At 42.5% G+C, this 15634-nt stretch overlaps 1 protein-coding gene across 4 annotated transcripts in view; it reads left to right on the top strand.

The window, feature by feature from the left end:
- Positions 1-3694: 3694 nt before the first annotated feature.
- NETO1 (neuropilin and tolloid like 1) overlaps positions 3695-15634 on the top strand; it is a 125690-nt gene continuing 113750 nt past the window's right edge. Inside the window, exons 1-3 of one of the 4 annotated variants that reach the window (XM_060774988.2) lie at positions 3695-5253; positions 11772-11825; positions 14133-14270. In XM_060774988.2, the coding sequence (XP_060630971.2) occupies positions 5226-5253; positions 11772-11825; positions 14133-14270 (220 nt within the window). In that variant the 5' untranslated portion in view covers positions 3695-5225. The remainder of the gene's footprint in view (positions 5254-11771; positions 11826-14132; positions 14271-15634) is intronic. The other 3 variants (XM_060774989.2, XR_009631427.2, XM_060774987.2) reach the window with 3 other exon arrangements.

Below are 15634 nucleotides of genomic sequence, written 5' to 3'. Positions count from 1 at the left end.
GTTGAATCTTCTCGCAGTCCAAGGCACTCTCAGAATTTTCCTCCAACACCACAGTTCAAAAGCGTCAATATTCCTTCGCTCAGCCTTCCTTATGGTCCAGCTCTCACCTCCATAAGTTACTACGGGGAATACCATTGCTTTAACTATGCAGATCTTTGTTGCCAGTGTGATGTCTCTAGTTTTCACTATTTTATCGAGATTGATCATTGCTTTCATCCTAAGAAGTAACCGTCTTCTGATTTCCTGGCTGCAGTCTGCATCTGCAGTAATCTTCATGCCTAGAAATACAAAGTCTGTCTCTGCCTCTGTGTTTTTCCCCTCTATTTGCCAGTTATCAATCAGTCTGGTTGCCATAATCTTGGGGTTTTTTATGTTTAACTGTAACCCAGCTTTTGCACTTTCTTCTTTCACCTTAGTTATCAGGCTCCTCAACTCCCCCTCGCTTTTAGCCATTAAAGTGATATCATCTGCATATCTAGGTTGTTAATATTTCATACAGCAATTTTAACTTCAGCAATTTTAACTCAAGCATGTGTTTTGCATACAAGTTGAATAGGTAGGGTGAGAGTATACAGCCGTGCCGTACTCCTTCCCAATCTTGAACCAGTCTGTTTTTCTGTGGTCTGTTCTTACTGTTGCTACTTGGTTGTTATACAGATTCCTCAGGAGACAGACAAGGTGGTTTGGTATCCCCATACCACCAAGAACTTGCCACAGTTTATTATGATACACACAGTCAAAGGCTTCAGAATAGTAAATAAAACTGAAATAGATTTTTTTTCCTGAAACTCCCTGCCTTCCTCCATTATCCAGCAGATGTTGCACATTAAACCTGGATAGATTGTATCAAGGAAGCCACTACATTTGGTTTGCAAGACCTGAGGTGTCTTGGAAACCTCTCCTTCATTGGGTCACCACAAATCAAAGCTGACTTGACAGCAACTGTTCATCCTAGATTGCCAAGTATGAATTCGAACTGTTCTTGTCTTTCCCGTACAGCCCCCTTTTAAATCTTTTAAATCCTGCAGGGCACAACATCCACCTGGAAAGCACTGTGAAATTATGTCCCCGATCCAGACATCTTTTCTTTGTCCAACATATAGCCTACATCTGGCAAGAGGAAGGAGAGATGGTTGCTTAGAGAAAAGGCGACACAGCACATTTATGCCCAGAACAGCCTATTCAGCGGTTTCCTCCCCCCACTTTTTTTCTTATTGTAATCTTTTGTAAGCAAACCATAACTTGAAACTTAGCCATAAGGTTGCCTGCATTGCCCTGCAGGGAATGTTGTCAAAGTCGGCTGGCTCAGGCTCTCTTCCTCTCCTCAGCCTTTGCTACAAACAGGAGATTCCTCTGTTGCTCAGAGGGTGGGGGAGGAAGAAGGGAAAGAACAGAAAGCAGAAAGAAAGGGTGGTTTTTTAAAAAAGATGGGTCTTGGCGGTTATTCACAGCTTCCCCTATATGTCTAAAGATGATGAAGAGTCCGGCTTCCCTCATTTGGTTGATACCAAGGTCCAGATTCACAAGGTTGGCCCCGAAAGCAAGAGTGGGTGATATCTAGCAAAAGACTTATTCAATTCAAGCCATTTTTTTAAAAAAAATTGAATATTGAAAGAGAGAAATAAAAATGGAAAGAAAAGGGATCCCACTTGTTGGGATGAGTTCACAAATGTTCTTGGCAGGCATGTAGCCGGGGGGGGGGGGGGGGCTCAATATATCTCATATACATGGGGGTATTGGGGTAACGATACAAAAGGTTTGCTAGGGTAGACCCTCTTTCACGCAGACTCAGCCCCCCCCCCCCCAATTCAAAATCTTGGCTACAGGCCTGGTTCTTGGTATTGCATGTGAGGTGAAATATCTGTGTTGCTTTGAGTTTTCTGGCCGTGTTCAAGAAGCATTCTCTCCTGATGTTTTGCCCACATCTATGGCAGGCATCCTTAGAGGTTGAGGGGGTCTGTTGGAAACTGGGCAGGTGAGGTTTAGCTATCTGTGGAATGCCCAGGGTGTCCCTGCTTGAGGCAGCTTCAAAGTCTGGCTGCTTGATGCCTGTGGGAATTCTTTGTTGGGAGGTGTTCGCTGGCCCTGATTGTTTCCTGTTTGAAATACCCCTGCTCTTTATTTAGCGTCCTGATTTTAGAATTTCAACAGAAAGGAGAAAACCATGAAAATGAACAAAATCTGGCTACCAGTATTTTAAAAAACCCTCTAAATCAGGACAGTAAAGAAAAAGAACAACTCTCAAAAAGCAGGGTAATTCCAGACACCAATCAGAGCCAGTTAACACTTCCCAACAAAGGATTCCCACAGGCAGCAACCAACCAGGCTTTGAAGCTGCAAGGCTATTCCATTCTAATCAAGGTGGTCAATTGTAGCATTCACACCTGCCTCAAGCAGACAAGAGTTCGTTCTTCCACCGTGGACATTCCAGATATATAAATCCCACTTGCCTAGTTTCCAACAGAACTCACCACCTCTGTGAATTTAGGTGAAACGTCAGGAGAGAATGCTTCTGCAACATGGCGATAGTGTCAGGAGCGACTTGAGAAATTGCAAGTTTTTTCTGGTGTGAGAGAATTGGCCGTCTGCAAGGACGTTACTCAGGGGACGCCCGGATGTTTTACCATCCTTGTGGCAGGCTTCTCTGATGTCCCCGCATGGGGAACTGGAGCTGACAGAGAGAGCTCATCCGCGCTCTCCCTGGATTCGAACCTTCGACCTGTCGATCTTCAGTCCGGCCATGAAAGCCTTCGACAACACATTACAATATCTGTGACTGGCAAACCCGTGACTCCATGTTTACATGATGGAGGCAAACATGGGTGAAAACCGGTTTTGGCTTCGTGGGTTCTCTCTGCAGCTGCCGACTCGACTCGCGCCTCAACTGAAGCGGAATCCCATTTCGGTTGTGGGCAACTCTGCCTCGGATCTGACGGGACCGAAACAAGCGCGGGAACCCTTTGTGAGCTGCCATTCATACAGGCAAACTTCCCAACAGATGCCTTAGACTAGAGTGTTCCGCTTGAGGGGCTCAGAACACGAAGGATTCTCAGAGCCAGTGGCTTGAGGCAGCGCTCTGCCTGCCTGTCCCTTTTTCCCGCCCTGGTAGGCTAGGGAGTCCCTCCAGGGCGGGCGAAGCGGGGCACGGGCGCCTGAGCCTCTGGCCTCTTTCTTGGCGCCAAGACGCCCCCGCTTCCCGCTGCCTGAGGTCGCGACCGCGCTCCTTCCTCGGAGCCCCTCCTCTGGCCCTCCAGCTGGCCTGGCTCCCTGCCCAAGGTCGAGCGCAAGGAGCCCACGCGGGGAAGGAAGGCAGCCGACACGGGAGGGAAACCACTTCTGACCCTGCCTACAAGTCTGCTGGGCGCCTGCCTGGCATCACCCCCAAGGCCCTTACAAACTTATTCCGATGAGTAGCTGTCTAATGTGTTGTGGAAGGCTTTCATGGCCAGAATCACTGGGTTGTTGTAGGTTTTTCGGGCTGTATGGCTATGTTCTAGAAGCATTCTCTTCTGACGTTTCACCTGCATCTTTGGCGGAGGTCTGTTTACTCTGAGGGGAAAGCGTTTGAGGTCGGTGCCTGCACAGCGGAGTTGCCTCCCTCTCTTAGAAGAGAGAACCAAAAAGGGGCGCAAGGGGACCCTCCCACGGCGTTGAGGCGAGCCCCCTCCCACACATTGTGATGCGGCTGGATTAGCAGAGAGAGAGAGAGAAAGAGAGAGAGAGAGAGAGAGAGAAGCAGCCCTCCTCATCTCCGGAATCCTCCCGCGCTTTTTCCCTCCGCAGCGTCCCAGCCTGCCCCTCCCCTCGCCGCTCTGCATCAGCTTCGAGAAGCAGCAGGTGTTGGAGGAGGCAGGGAGCGTGGAGAAACCCTCGTTTTGTCCCGAAGCCGTTTCTCCACTTGCCTCTTTCCCCTCTCCACGCAGCCCCCCCCCCTGCTGTTTCTTCCTGAGTGGACCAGAAGGAAAGGAAAAGGAGGAGGAGGAGGACTGGCTGGCTGGGAAAACCCCGGCGCGGGAAGGAAAGAAGGAAAGAGCCGGGACTGCGGACTTTGCCCTTGGCAGCGGCTCCCGCAAAGCAGGCGCTCCGAAAGGACGGAGCTAGAGGAGCGCCCTCTTCCCCCCTCCCCTCTCCTTGTTTGCTGAGCCTCCGAGTTTGGTGTCAGACCCCACGCCCCCTCCCTCTCCCCTCCCTTCTTCCTCCTCCTCTCTTTCCTCCTCCTCTCTCCCGGCGCCTGCCTTCAAGGATGGAGCTTTGACTTGGAAGGAAGCAGAGGACCCATTTCTCTGGATTCCTCCCTAAACTTTTGTTTCTTCCTCTGCCTCCAGCTGCCCTTCTCTTCTGTTGCGAATGGAGGTCCTAGGATTGGAGAAGGAGGGATAGTTTGGACCCTGGAGAAAAAGGGGGCGGGAGGAGGGGCCCTTCTCTAGCCTGCTTGGGCGACGAGGAGACCTCCCTCCAGGCAGGACTCTCCTGTTTCTATCACCTCCTCGTCCCAGGCGCTGCTCTCCTCCCTCCGCCTCGACCTGCTGCCCCAAAGAGGGTGAGATGGATTTGGCCGGGGTGAAGGGATTCCGCCCCTAAGGAGAAGACGGACTGCATGGCCGCGGCGAGGAAGACGCGGCCCCCGGTTGGGTGACGCCAGGCCTTGCTCTGCGCTCCCTCTTTTGGAAGAACTGATGAGGGACCCCGTGGCCCGCCTTTGGATGCATCGCGGAGACCCTCAAGGCCGGGAACGCGTGGCCTCGCCTCTCTCCCGGGAAGCTTTGGGGCTCTTGGTGGTGGGCTACGAAACCGGCGATTAGGAGCCAAAGTTGCCCTCCTTCCCTCCCTCCCGGAGCCCAAGGGGTGGCTCTGGCCGGCGGCGGGGGACTGCCGCCACCTCTCTCGATCCTCTGCCTCTGCCTCTTCTCGCCTCTCTGTCTTTCCTCGCCGCTCCTGGGCGAGTTATGCAGACTCTCCTCCTCCTCCTCCTCCTCCGCGGTGGCGGCGGCTGGTAGGACCCGATGCTGTTGGCTGGAGCCCGGGGCTCTGGCGATGGGGGGCTGAGGGGGAGAGCCAGAGCTGCCCGGGGACGCGGATCCCGCGGGGGCCCAGTCGGCGTGGACTTGAGGCGCGCGTGGGCTGCCGGGCTGCCCTGCTCCCGCCCTCCGCCCGCCGCTGGAAGAAGCCCTCCCGTCTCTAAATGGAATTAGTGGAGAGCGGAGCCCCTGGTGTAAGGAACAGACATGATCCATGGGCGCAGCTTGATTCACAGTGAGTCCACATCTCTTTCTTTCTCTCTCTCTCTCTCTCTCTCTCTCTCTCTCTCTCTCCCTCCCTCCCAACCCCCCCTCCCTCTTTTCTGTCCCTACCAACTACCCACATCCAGGAAAGAGATGCAGGAACCTTAATGGCGTAGGTGTAAATCTCCCATCCCAACTCTCCTTTTCCTCCCCCCCCCCCTCTGCTGCTAGACATTCATTGCTTTTGCTTCTACTACGGATGAAATTCAGGAAGCTCCCAGAGCGAATTGCTTTCAAAGTCATGAGGAGGGATTGGAGTGAGGGGAGAAGGAGGGGGTGGGTGGGATTGATCTGCAAAACTCTCTCCACTCTTGACTCTCTCCATGGCTCAGCTGAGCTATAGAGGGTTTAGGCCAGGGTAAGCTCAGCAGCACAAGAATCAATGGGACTTAACTACATAATTGTGTAGGAGAAGGGATTAGAAAGCCCCTCTCTTCCCCCTCCCTTGCTGGCTGCAGTCTTCAATGGCCAAGGACCTCATCACACTAGAGAATGAATCCACTTTGAATCCCGTTTCTGCCTCCTGCAGAATTCTGGGGTTTGTAGTTTGGGTAACTTGGATGCCTGTCTAACAAGACTCAATGGCCCTTGCTTCCGTTAAGAAAAAAAACCCTTTCCCCGAATGGAGGCAACTGAGCTTCCGATAATGTTCATTCCATCTCTTTGCATCGGACCCAGAGTTTAAGGTTTGAGGCTGGGTTGTAATCAAACGACACACATATCCCTCCCTGGTGCCAATTCCACAGCATCAGCACTAATCCAGAAGATACACGCATTGATTACTGTCATTAGTCAGGATTAATTCCACTGCTGCTGTGTTTCCACTGTACTCATCCCATCCTCATCAGTTATTTGGATTGAAATTGGTTCTTAATATGTCCACAGTGTAGAACAGGCATGGGCAAACTTTGGCCTTATAGGTGTTTTGGACTTCCACTCCCACAACTCCTAACAGCTTGGTGACTGTTAGGGATTGTGGGAGTTGAAGTCCTGGAGGGCCAAAGTATGCCCGTGCCTGGTGTAGAAGTAACAGCTTTCCTTCGTTTCTTTCCCCAACATATGATTTTAAAAGTTTTTCTTGAGAACTGTTACTATTTTACTGCTGTGTTCCACATCAGTTGTCTGTTTATCTACTTACCTAGTGTTTCTTTTAAGTACTCATATATGGCTGGTTCTGTATTAGTTTGAGTTAGAAAGAAGTAATAAGATGGTAGACGCTACCAACATCCTGATACACAAGTGAGACCAAGTACCTGGACTAAACACTTTTTGTTTTCTTAACTGGGAACACTAACTCATTTTTGAGCTCCAGTGAAGCTTTAGTTTGTCTTCTGTCTGTTTCCCTGTTCTTGGCTTATATCACCAAGTTATATTAGTATATTGAGCAGGGAGAGAATTAAATTGGGATTGTAAAACAGCAGAAAACAAAATGCCAAGTTTCCTCTGTGTGTGTATGCCATTAATTTATTGCAACCCTATGCATTTTGTAGGGTTTTCTTAGGTAAGGAATACTCAGAGGTGATTTTGGCAGTCCCTTCCTCTGAAATGTAACCTACAGTTCCTGGTATTTGTTTGTTATCCAAGTACTAACCAGAGCTGACTCTCATTAGCTTCCAAGATCAGATGGATTCTGATCTCTTTGCAGTATGTAGGCCCTATAGTGATATAGTAGCAAATGAGAAAGAAAAATGAACACAAATATGATTCAAACTCTTGTTGTTTTTACTTCTCTGAATTCCAGTGATGGGAACAGGTTTGTCAAGGTGCCACAGCATCTCTATGTAGCTTCCCTTTAATAGAGGCCTTAGAAATTGAACATTTGAGAGGAAGATAGATTTTTCATTATTACTTTTGAAATCATGTGAAAATTAATGTTCTAAATTGGATCTATCCAGAAACAAATCATTAGCATCCATGTGTAGCAGCCAGTAGGAATGGTTAACTTATTTGATTTTTCCAAGGTGTACCCGAATTTGCAATATCCAGCACCAATAAATTTAAATCAGTATACTTTGTTTGAAATCACAATGCCCATTTAATGTCACTGCTATGGCCATTTTTCAGGTAAAGACGGAAATAATTTAGTGACATTATCTTTAGATTTTATGAATTTATTTCCATGATTCACTCAAGATGTAACTTACTCAGGATTAAACCTTGTGAAACTCACTGGGGCTGAGTAAACTTGCACAGGATACTGCTGAACAGTTGTGCTTGTAAGCAGACTTGGCTGGAATTAAATTCTTTCAACCATTTGGTTTTCCTGCCAAATGCACCTGTTCTAGATCACACAAATACAATTCATCTTGTAGTTAAACTCAAAATCAATCTAGTCTACAGAGATTGGTTTCATCAAAATGAACCTGGGCTTGCTTATGAGAAACTAACATTAGTGAATGGGTTTAAAAAGTATGACTGAGTACAACATACTGATTTTGATGAAAGTGTTCATGAATTTAAAACATTATATGGTATTATAATAGGAACCTATGCTTAGGCAAGCATTTTCTTGTACAATTCCCATGGAATGGAAAAAAAGTAATCCTTCTTCTTCCCTTTATAATGTGGCAATGTTTTCTTTCCACTCCTTCAAACTTTTTCCATATCAGAAACAATGTCAGTAGATGGAGCACACTGCACAACGCCTTGGACTAGGAGCTGTCCATGGTAGCACCTTAATTCACAATGTATGCACTATGCATGGCTCAAAATCCTTTTGTCAAAGAACAGCTTATGAATTGTTCTTTCCTTCCTTCCATTCTTGGAATCCTTGAAACCTCATTGGCTCTTTCAGAATCACTATGTGGCTTTATAGCATTCTTTATGAAATTGGAGTATTTTGTATAAATGCAGTTGAGGACAAGTGTTGGTAGCTTTCTTAATTTCTTCCATTAAAAATGACAATTTTTAACATCTATATATTGCATGCTGACTATTAAATTGTTACTAACCAATTTGTAATACTGGAATAAATCTTATGAACTTTTATATCTAGAAATCAAAATCAGTCCCATCTACTTCACTCCTCCTGTGTTCTCTGGCATGCTAATCCATTCCGAGGAAGGACTTAATATATGGTGGAAAATATGTTTTCCACTGCATACCTGCTGGAAGAGTATTATTCCCATTTTTCAGTGGTTCTTGATAGATTGCTCAGGGGCTCTTTCCAATTAATTAGTTTTAACACAATACATTTTTAAGAATGCATGATGCTGACTTTCACAACACTAACAGAAGAAAATAAAGTGTGGCTGAGACAAATCCAGCTCTTTCCCCACTTATAAGGGCAACTGTGACTTAGAATGGTGTCACAGATGAATGATTTGACTTGAGATATGGGAAGGGATTAGTTATACCATTATTTATTTATCTACATTTCAGGAGCTAAAGTAACCAGATCAGCTTTATAGGTGTGCCAAGATCTGAATTCCCCCCTAGTAGTCTAGCATTTTAACCAGTCAGGAGACCAACTGTTTCTCCAGTGTGTAGTCTTGAGGCTAGACAGTTTGGACTCCTTTATAAGGCTTGTTTGTGTAAACTGAGCACTGCATTCATATGTAGAATTCATCCAGTTTCTCATATATATCCTGAAGGGTGAACGAAAACGTGAGTTTTCCTGGTTTTTACAGCAAGGATATGTTTATTATGAAATTGGCAGTACTGCTTTTAAATAATGACTTGCAAAATTACCCCACATAGCATAATGTTAAAGCAGTATGTTGAATTGACAGCCTAGATGCTGTGGAAAGGCTGGAAATGGAAGAAAGGTAGAAAGATCCATTGTATAAGAAAGCAAGGAAGTATGAGACAGAAAGGCAGAAATAGAGTGGCAGATTGCAGGTGTGTACAAACAGTCTAGTAGCTTTGCAGGTGGATATAAAATGTATGTGGTCAAGTAGCTGAGGCCTGTCAGGACCAATGTTCAGGACTCACTACGAGTCAAAGCATATATAACACTTGCCACTGGGATGACATCAAAATAAGATCTCTAATCCCATGCCACAACACTAAGGGGCACTTCTGTGGCATGGTGCCATCATGTTACTCATGTCCTTGACAACTGCTAGTGGAGGCACATTCTTTCACTGTCAATACATGGATTCTTGTGAAAAGTTCAAAACTTCCGATGAAAATAATAACATAGCTCCTAAAAGTATTTCCTTTTTTCTTCTATTATTACTAGTCCCAAAGGTCTCCAAAACATATTCAGTACAATGTGGATTGGATACTATAAGCTGCTGAAACTGCTCTCAAATCCTAAGGCAAATTAAACAAGTTCAAAAGGAAAATCTTCCCTTCTGCTAGCAATGTCTTGGACCTCTGGGTGGCTTTTCAGAGATCTTGGGTAGCTACAAAAGGAAGTCAAGATAGTGAAACTATGAACTTCCTGAAGTTCTTTTGTTCAATTGGATCTCTATGGAAAAGATGAAGCATGCTCTGGTTATGTGTGGAGTGTTTGTGGCTCAACCAGTGTTGTGTGCACACACATGTGCTTGTGTGCACACTCCTGTTCACATGGTTTGACTGTTATAGCTATAAAAATGGCTGAAAGCAATGAGACCAATCTCATGAGGATATAACTGACCAGTGAGTGGACATCATTCCTTTTTAGAAGAGTTATATTTTTCAGACCAGGGTCTGCTATGATAACTATTCAAGAAATTTCAAAGTAATGTTTGCACTTGATAGTGCAGATACACTATAATGTCTTTCTTCAATTGTCTAAAAGCTCAGTCTTGATGTCAAGGGTTGCATATCAAAGAATGTATCCTGATTCCTGCATAGTATCCTAAATGGTCAGGAATGACACATCATTACTGTTTATATTGCTAGTTATTCCTTCTCATTTTATGTAAATGGCTGCTAAAATGATAGTTACGATATAGCCAGATAAATGGAGAATTTATTAACTTTATTCATTAGATGATCTTGAAGAAATAATAATCCCCTCACCTCTGTTTCAAATGTAAATAAAACAATGTCTTAAAAATGCTACTGATTAGAACTTTTAACACATTTAGTGTGTGCTAAATGCCTTATAAAAGTACCATACAGGGGATCAATTTTTGCTCCCTAGTTTTCTAGATTCAAAGATCAGACCTTTATATTATTGAGAAAATATGTGCAATGATGTTTCAATAGGCAAATAATACATTTTATTGTTTCTCTCCCACATAAAATATGTATTAGTAAATGCATAGCTTCACTGTGCTCATGTTTCAAGCTGTAACAATACTGCAGGCTTATTAAATCCCAAATATTGGAACAATCCATTTAAAAAAAACATTAGAGAATTTACAGTTGTGCAAAACTTATATAGGGAAACAAACATAGTGAACACATTATGAGTATATATTAAAATATGAATAATATCCAATAAATGTATACTTAAGTAACAGTGGGTTTATGGATGTAACATCATCAATCAAAGCAGTTTACAGAAACCGTGGTTCTGTTATCCTGTTTGTTAGTTCATCATCAAAAGCAAATAGTATTTTGGGTTTCTGTGAGTTTTCTGGGCTGTATGACCATGCTCCAGAGGCATTTTCTCCTGACATTTCTCCTACATCTATGGCTGGCATCCTCTGAGGTTGTGTAATAGTATTTTCTCTGCTAAGGAAATGTCCAGCCTTAAAATACTCTGCCAACACATAATACTCAGCAAAATGGTGCTTACATAGTGCTTGTCTATGTAAGCAATCACTAATTTGGCTGTTAATGTTGAAACTAAGGATATCACAAACAATTCCCATTTCATCAGATGCAGCTAAAGAATGAAACATAAAGACTTTGAACTATGCAGTTTTATCTAAGAAGTTTTGTGTAAGAGACATTTCCTATATCTTTTTCCAGTCAGCTTTTCCCAGAAACCTATACAATTCCTCTTGAAGAAGAAGAATAAGAACAAGAATAAGGGGTGAATTCTAAGGGTGTGCTGGAAAATAATCTTCCCAAATTAGTTAAGTTCATAAGAGAATGTTGCTCTGCTGATAGCAAACTGGCTTGGCTTATTTGAATAATGTAAAATTAAGTCAAATAATATGAAATGAGTTTTTTCTGGCTAGTTGAATGTGAATTGTAGGTAACAATAACTGCAATGATTATATTCGGTGCATACATGGTTTTGCCAAACCGTTAGTAGCTTTAATAATAGAATTTAATATTATATCACCCACTCCAGTTCACTGGAATACTAACAGCCAATCTCAAACCATGCCTGCTTGAAAATGAGTTCTACTGAGTTCAGTGTGGCTTACTCTCCACTAAGTGGGCATAGACATATAGTCTTAATGTGTTCATGTAGTGACATGGCTTTCAATATGACCATGTAGTAGCCATTTGGTTGAACTCTATAATACTTTTTAAACTACCTCCAGTAAGTGATTACATAACTAAACAGGGCCACAAAACACATTTTTCATTTGTTGTTAGATATTTTCCTTCTTTGATTAATCTATTATTTCAACTAATGTCTTTTTTCTCTTTCAGTTGTAGCAAGTTTTATCATCCTACATTGGGCTGGGGCAACAAAAAAAGGAGCAGGTATGTTTCTTTCTGTTTAAAATGAAAAATTATCAGGATGTAAATTTAGCCAAGCATAAAATAGCTTTATATTTATATTGAGCCACTGAGTGATTTTTTTTTAAAAAAAATAGACAAAATATGATATTTAAAGAATATTTTATTTTTTCAAAACTAGAGCACTAACGAAACTGTAAATCACATATTTCTTTTAGCACAAATTGATCATACTATCTTATTCTGATGCTTGGATCAAAAGATCAAAAGGAGTGAGAGAGCACAGGAAGAAATGAAACTTCAGTAAAATCTGGAAAATGACTATAGAATACATAGGCATGCCAACCCCTGGGTTGTTACATGCTATGTACACTACATATTAGGACATTTTAGTCATACTATGGGTTTTCTGCATCCTGATATATCTTAGCATCTCATCGTTTTTAGTGTTGATATGATTACAGAAAAGACACAAAATATTCTAACTCAGTGAAGTTTCTAAGCAATGACACTAAGATTTCTGTTTTTTATTATGAGATATGAGCATAAGCAGTTTATGATATTTATGTCAAATAAAGATGAACAAAATATCCTTAAGCATTATCTAGTGGTTTAGAATAGAAGTTATATATAGTTCATCTAGTCTTCAGTCAACATGTGGAAACCTTACTGTGTGTTGATTTAGAACAGTGGTTCCCAACCTTTTATTGACCAGGGACCACTTTGATCAGGAACCATTTGGCTAGGGACCACTTTGACCAGGGCCTACTTGACTAGGGACCACTCTGACCAGGAACCAATTGACTAAGGACCACTTGACCAGGGACCAATTTGACCAGGGACCATTTTGACCATGGATCACTCTCCAACATTAGTACCAAAAGGGTTACGAATTGGTTTTTGGTCAACTTTAGATTCGATTTGGTTATTTGGGGTGCTGATTCAGAAAATTGCATTGGATAAACCACGCCAGCTCTAATTTCTGATACAGAAATATGCCATCTAGTCGTCTCCACCTGTTCCATAGAAAACCATATTTAATAAGCTTTGGTACTATAAGGGTTTTGTGAGACCAGTTGCTCTTATTACAATGGTGTAGTAATGATGATACTGCAGACCATATTTTAGTTCTTGCAGATTGCTGGTCGTCCATGGACCACACAGGTTGGGAACCACTGATTTAGAATATAATATATAGATATTTAACTTCCAGGATTTACTATTGGTTTTTTTAAACCTCAATTTCCATTATTTGGAGCAGGATATGAAATTTTGGCTCATGGTGGACATAAATTTGCCCAGATATTTGTTTTTAATGAGAGATTTTAAGCACATACACAGCCCTTTTCCATAAAAGTTTGTCCTGGCTAATTTAGAATGGGAAAGTGGGGTTTTTTTTGTTATTGCTATTTTTACATCATAGGAATTGGACACTTGTTATTCCCCTGGAAATAATCCAGAGATTAATTTTTCACAGTAGATTATGATCTACCTTCTGTCCAGTCTTGATTTAGAATTCCTGAGCAAGGCAGGTATGAGGTTGTTTTTATTGGATTTTTTTAAAAAATGGTTTCTATTGGTGAACAATATATAAACTGAGCTGAGGAAGTTCATCTGTCATCAGTTAAAGCTCACAAACCTTCAAAGCCTATCCCTTCTCTATCCTTTCTTCCTGAATCTGCACAGACCATGCCACAATATGCTGTAAATGAACAAAATGGTTGTATATTCCACAGATGGCTCAATGTAGCCCATATTTAACCAAAAGAGAGCTCAGCTACAAACCATAAAGAAACACTGAGTGTTCTTGCAGGTTCCAATCCAGCTTCAACTGAGAGAGAATTACAGTGATTAAAATGATTTCAGCCTGAGCAAAACACACTTATTTCAGCATTCCAAAAGTACAACTTAACGCATACTTTCCAGCATGTTTTTTAAAAAATGAGATAGTTCTTGTGGTTCTAGAACATGGATGATGAATTTTATCTCCCAGCTGTTAATAAGATTGATGTTGGTAGATGACATAAGGAGCTGGAATCCAACATAACCTGAATAGCCACAGTTTCTTTGTCTTACTTCTAGGGAAATGAAGAAGGGAAAATATGATCTTCTTAATAAATGTCAGTACAGACAAAACCTCAATAAGTCTCAAGACTATTTTTAAAATGGTACCAAGAAATTAAGCATGAAACATTTCCCAAAATAGTTAAGACTGCTGAAAGTTGCAGTCCAACAAAGCTGGAGGGCTATATTAATCCTGTGTTGTTACAAGTAAGTAAGCAGAAGCTCCAGTGTGTGCGCCACGTGTGTCACTCTTTGTTTTTATTTCAGAAAAGCAAACCACTTCAGAAGGACAAAAAACAGTGCAGTGTGGAACCTGGACAAAATACCCAGAAGGAGGCATCTTCACTTCTCCCAATTACCCCAACAAATACCCTCCTGACAGAGAGTGTGTCTACATTATAGAAGGTAAGTACCCAATACAGTCTTCCTTCTTTTTAAATTGATATTTTTGTTATATCTACAATGGTTAGATTTAAGAATCACTGTGAAAGTCTTTTGACAGCATGGCAAAATATAAAGCTTTTCTGTTGTAAGGTAGGCAGTCTAGTAACACTACACACATAACTACCCATATGTGCTTGGGTTTCATGGAGAATGAGGAATTGCAATCTTACTGGACCTGTTTCCTCTTTCACTTCTACCTATTAGAGTACAGCTGTATAGTATGTTCATATATTGCAAAATCTGAGTAAGAACACAACTATATGATAGCAGCTGCTGGCCTTATCTCAGCTCATCTCTCTCTCTCTTTGCCTGAAAACAGGGGAAAACAGAGCACTGGAGCTGCCACATCTCAACATTTCATTTACACAGCCAGAGATATGAAATATCATTTTATGACAGTTTCCATTCTAACCCCCCCCTTTTTTTTTTGGTTAAGGGAAAGCAAGACTAGAATTGAAAGATTAAACACAGAGAGTAGCCATCTCCTTCTATAGCTTCACAATAAAGTTGAGGGAACATGGCACAGAACTGTGGCTCTTACTATTCCCTTATCTCTTCTCTTTCCTACCTCAGTTTTTATTGTAGCAACCTTTCCTTCTTGGCAGTCAAAGAACACTTAAACTTGCTGTTCTCAATTGCCATCAAGTTTGCTTCAGTTAAGTTATGGCAGCTCTATGAGGAAGTGATCTTCTGTTACCAATAGCCCCACTCAGATCCTACAAACTTGAGACATTAGTTTATCCACCTGTAATATCATCCTTCTCTTTTACCATGATATGGGCAAAATAAAGTAGTCTCAGTGAGGTCCTTCTGGCTTCTAGTGAGAGTTTAGGCACTAGATTTGCACTAAGCAAATCTCTCTGGCAGCCCATGTTATCCATAGAATTCTCTTCCAGCATCACATTTCAAATGAGTTCATTTTCTTTCTGTTAGCTTACTTCACTGCCCCAAATCCACACTTGTACATAGAATTTGAAAATATTACAGTATGGGTGTTACAGTATACAATGTTACTTATATGGGTCTGAATACATTTTTCATTTTCTTCATTTATCTCTTATCGGGTAGACTAATCTGAACATGATTCATGATAGGTAAAGGTAAAGGTAGTCCCCTGACATTAAGTCCAGTCATGTCTGACTCTGGGGTGTGGTGCTCATCTCCATTTCTAAGCCGAAGAGCCAGTGTTGTCCGTAGACACCTCCAAGGTCATGTGGCTGGCATGACTTCATGGAGTGCCGTTACCTTCCCGCCGGAGTGGTACCTATTGATCTACTCACATTTGCATGTTTTCGAACTGCTAGGTTGGCAGAAGCTAGGGCTGA

Source organism: Anolis sagrei, chromosome 4 (assembly GCF_037176765.1).
Source record: "Anolis sagrei isolate rAnoSag1 chromosome 4, rAnoSag1.mat, whole genome shotgun sequence".
In the NCBI taxonomy this organism is placed as follows: domain Eukaryota; kingdom Metazoa; phylum Chordata; class Lepidosauria; order Squamata; family Dactyloidae; genus Anolis; species Anolis sagrei.
The sequence above is the reverse complement of the archived record's forward strand: the minus strand, read 5'-3'. Positions and strand labels throughout refer to the sequence as shown.